This window comes from Corylus avellana, chromosome ca5, assembly GCF_901000735.1.
Source record: "Corylus avellana chromosome ca5, CavTom2PMs-1.0".
NCBI classification, from domain to species: Eukaryota; Viridiplantae; Streptophyta; class Magnoliopsida; order Fagales; family Betulaceae; genus Corylus; species Corylus avellana.
Genome location: NC_081545.1, coordinates 31,027,135 through 31,031,404, shown reverse-complemented (window position 1 = coordinate 31,031,404; position 4,270 = coordinate 31,027,135). Strand labels below are relative to the sequence as shown.

Below are 4,270 nucleotides of genomic sequence, written 5' to 3'. Positions count from 1 at the left end.
ATGGCTTAGAATCAATGATATCTTTGCTTGATGACCCTAAATCGGAGTACCTAAGATATTTGGGAGAAAGAAAGGTGGAGAACAATGAGGAGGATGATGAGCTCCAAATGGATGATTATGTTCCTTTGACATTTGAGGAGTTTTCAAAGAAGAGATTCTGTTCAATTCATGAGCAACTGAAGTTTTGTATGGTTAATTTGTATACCCACTTACCAACTTCTATACTACGGTTAGAGGCAGTGAAGAAGATGATTAGAGCTTTGGCTTCGCTCAAATCCTTTGAAACTGTGTTGCAAGGTGCCCGTGTAGGAAATGAAGGGTTGTTAAAACAAGTTCTAAATAATTTCCAAGACACAGGAAGAAGTGTGGATTGGTTCACAAAGTTGAATATGAGAGAAGAGTGCCTTCGTCTACTAAGATATCTGCAATTATCTCTGGCATCCTCTGTTCCAGTTTTAACAGAAAATTATTCAATAAAAAACTTTTGCTTGGGAAATGCATGCCTAGTGTTCTGTACTGCATCAAGCTCTTCTAAATTACATGCAGAAGGAAATATACCATTGGAATTCTTAGTTATCGATGAAGCTGCTCAACTGAAAGAATGTGAATCAGCTATTCCTTTACAACTTCCTGGTCTCCACCATGCTATTCTCATAGGTGATGAGAGGCAGCTCCCTGCTATGGTTAAAAGCGAGGTTAGAGTGTTTTATCCTTGGTTCTTTGGTCTTTGCAAATTATGAACATCTTCCACTTTGTTTAACATGTTTTGAATGTGCACTTTTTAGATATCCGACAAGGCTGAATTTGGAAGAAGTTTGTTCGAAAGACTAGTCATGTTGGGGCACCAGAAGCACCTTCTTAATGTCCAGTACAGGATGCATCCATCCATCAGCTTATTTCCAAACACACAGTTCTATGACAAACAGATTTCAGATGCTCCAAATGTTAAAGAAAGAGAATACCAGAAGCGTTTCCTTCAGGGCAACATGTACAGCTCCTACTCTTTTATAAGTATTGCTCATGGAAAGGAGGAATTTGGTCTGGGGTACAGTCCCAAGAATATGGTTGAGGTTGCTGTGGTCTCTGAGATAGTTGAGAATCTTTTTAAACGTATGTTTTATTGGTTATTATCTAGGAAACATTTGCTTTCAGAAAAAGTTATATAGACAAATGATATGAATTCCATTTACCATTTCCTGTTTTTGTGACAGAATTCTGTGACACAAAGAAGAATGTTAGCATAGGAGTGATATCACCATATAAGGCTCAAGTTTCTGCAATTGAAGAGAGGGTCAGAAAATACAACTCTAACAGTGGCTTCACTGTGAGTGTTCGCTCTGTTGATGGGTCCCAAGGAGGTGAAGATGATGTAATAATTATCTCTACTGTAAGATGTAATGGGAATGGATCAGTAGGTTTCCTTTCCAACCGACAAAGAGCAAATGTGGCGCTGACTCGAGCAAGGTATTACTTGTATATATATATACACAATATTGTGTTAATTTTGTCGGTTTTGGAAATTAAAATTTGGTTACTGTTTCATTCTTTAGGTATTGCCTTTGGATTTTGGGGGATGGGGGTACTTTACTCAAGAGTGACACTGTTTGGAAGAAACTAGTCCTTGATGCCAAGCAACGTGGGTGTTTCTATGATGCCAATGAGGACAAGAACTTGGCTCAGGCAATTACTGCTGCCTTGGTGGAGCTTGAACAGCTTGATATTTTACTCAATAACGGCTCTCTTCTGTTCAAAGAGGCTATATGGAAGGTGCATGCAATGTTTTGGTTGTTCTTTTAGCATGCATTATATAAGACAGATGAAATTCACCTATTGATTCAAGTGAATCAAAGGCAAAAACTAGAAATATGACTATATATAAAGATTTAGTATTAAGGGGTTTACATAGTAGAGTCTTTGAATTTTGATTTTGTAATGGGTTTGAACTGATATGAATTTTTATGATGACATTACCATTTCCTAAATACAAATGCAGGTTTTCTTCAACAATGATTTCCACAAATCTATAGCAAGGACTAGCAATGCAGAGATTCGTAAGGAAGTGATATCTCTTTTGGCAAAGCTTTCAAGTGGTTGGCGTCAGACCAATGAGAAGAGAAACCTCATTGTCCATGATGGGACTTCTTCTCAAGTTTTAGAGATTTACAGGGTGGATGAGCAGCTGAATCTGGTTTGGACTGTTGATATTCTCAAGGAGGATTCACATCACATTCAGGTTATGAAGGTTTGGGATGTTTTGCCATTATCTGACATACCAAGACTAGCAAAGCAGCTTGACATCTTATTTGGAAGCTATACAGTGGATAAGATGCATCGCTGCAAACACAGATGTGTTGAGGGGTATGAGCTTATCTGAATTTGCTTTTAAATATAACACATTTATCTAGCATATATCAGCTAATATGTATATGTTGTTCTAGTTAAACTTAAACCTCTGAATCTGATGAATGCAAAAGTTTGTTATCAAGTAGTGTTTATGCCATAGGCCTGGAGAATTAGGGAAGGAAGGTTAAATAATAACAAGATTGCAGCAAATATTACATTCACTTTTGTGCATTCTAACTTAATGACTGCGAAGGGTATGAATATGATATTACTGTGATAAATCGCCAAGTCATCCAGAAAGCTTAAACTAATAGAAATTGATTACTCATCTGTTTGAGTTTGCTATAGGAGTTTGGTTGTTCCAAAGAGATGGCCAGTGGACTCAAGTAGTGGTTCTGAAGCTGATAGTATGTGGTACCTCTCAAAACCATTATCCTCACTCAGTTTGAAGGATGAGCCAGAAACATCAACCACAACTCATAGGTATGTGAAACAAATTTAGTGGTTTTAAATTTAAATTTTAAGCATTCTAGACACAAAGGAATTTATCTTCTGCAGAATCACTTTAACTAAAAACAGAAATTGATTTTCCTTCCTTTATTCAAGCTGTATAGTTGTTTTTTTCTAATTCCAAGCAGTAAAAAACAAAACAAAACAAATACATTTATGATCTATTTTCTTTCAAAAGACTTAAGATTATATATATGAATGTCAGAAATCCTTTCAAGTCTAGAATGAAGAATAAATGGGAAGATGTTGGCTTGAAGAAAAAGTCGGAAAGGTAGTAGAATGACTGATGAGGTAAGATTGCTTTAGTTTATTTATTTATTTATTTTAATTAGAATTGGATTTGCATGCATTTCCAAGCCATCTTTAATTAATTACTAAGTACCATAGTTCTGAAATACATTTTCTTCTTCAGATCATGATCTTGGAAAAGTCTGGTAATTTGGGGATCTTTGGAGGGGTTTTGAGAAGAGTTTAGTATTAACACTTGAAGCATGATAAAATCCAGGTGCTTCTTTTGGTTCTCGTCTCACTTTGTAAGAATGATTGTAACTTAAGGTATATCCCTCTTTATATAGGACAATAAGAGCTATATATAGTTTATTTTGGCATTGAAACCCAATCCTTCGCAACACTGGGAGTGATCCTTAATTTTTTACTATGGAATCTTGAAGATGATTGCATTAGATGTAACTCAGTTGTATGATGTCTATAATTTCATGTGCGACTAAAAAGTGGCAATCCTCGAGTCCTAGGTTTGAAATGAGAATTCTCTTCCCTGTTGTATGGCTATTACGGCCTGTCAGCCTTATAGAGAAAGTTCATATAAGTTTTAATCACCAAAAAGTTCTCTTTCATTTGAGACCATGTTTCTCAGACCCCAACATCAGAAGCGTCAACTATGGACTTGCCTGTTTATAGCAAAAGGTGCCTAAAAATTGGGCTTAGATCAAACAAAAGGATGACACTATGCCTATTTGTAAGTTCCACTCCTGGATTCTGGATGTAACCATTTCTCTTGTCTGGATTACATTACCAGAAGACTGGAATCTGTGCATGCATGTCTGTGAGATAGATTAAGATGACAGAAACCTCTGCTAGAATTCATTTGTTTCATGCCAGAAAAATTCGTTCTCTTGCCTCTCTCAAGGATATTCAGTTTTCACAGGATTACTAGGTAAACAAGTAGATACAGCGGTTAAATTGCATGTGCAAATGACTGGTCATATAGTAAGAGGTAGTAGCATATGATGTATATTTAAGATCACAGCTAAGGCTCTCTTAATGGGGACAAAGTTAGCAATTTAAGTTGCTGGTGGAGATAACCTCTATTCCTTCTTCCCATTGAGAATGAAAGGCACAATCTCCAGAGAAGTTGTTTTGGCCGTAGAACAATAGCTATTGAATTAATTATTCTTTC

General features: G+C 36.3%; 1 protein-coding gene across 1 annotated transcript in view; it reads left to right on the top strand.

Annotated features, from left to right (window-relative positions):
* The window catches only part of LOC132182128 (uncharacterized ATP-dependent helicase C29A10.10c-like), a 3,983-nt gene extending 500 nt beyond the window's left edge, over positions 1 to 3,483 (top strand). Inside the window, exons 2-9 of the mRNA XM_059595328.1 lie at positions 10 to 695; positions 786 to 1,110; positions 1,212 to 1,464; positions 1,551 to 1,767; positions 1,994 to 2,358; positions 2,692 to 2,826; positions 3,059 to 3,144; positions 3,266 to 3,483. Coding sequence (XP_059451311.1) covers positions 10 to 695; positions 786 to 1,110; positions 1,212 to 1,464; positions 1,551 to 1,767; positions 1,994 to 2,358; positions 2,692 to 2,826; positions 3,059 to 3,128 — 2,051 coding nt within the window. The 3' untranslated portion in view covers positions 3,129 to 3,144; positions 3,266 to 3,483. The remainder of the gene's footprint in view (positions 1 to 9; positions 696 to 785; positions 1,111 to 1,211; positions 1,465 to 1,550; positions 1,768 to 1,993; positions 2,359 to 2,691; positions 2,827 to 3,058; positions 3,145 to 3,265) is intronic.
* Positions 3,484 to 4,270: the final 787 nt, after the last annotated feature.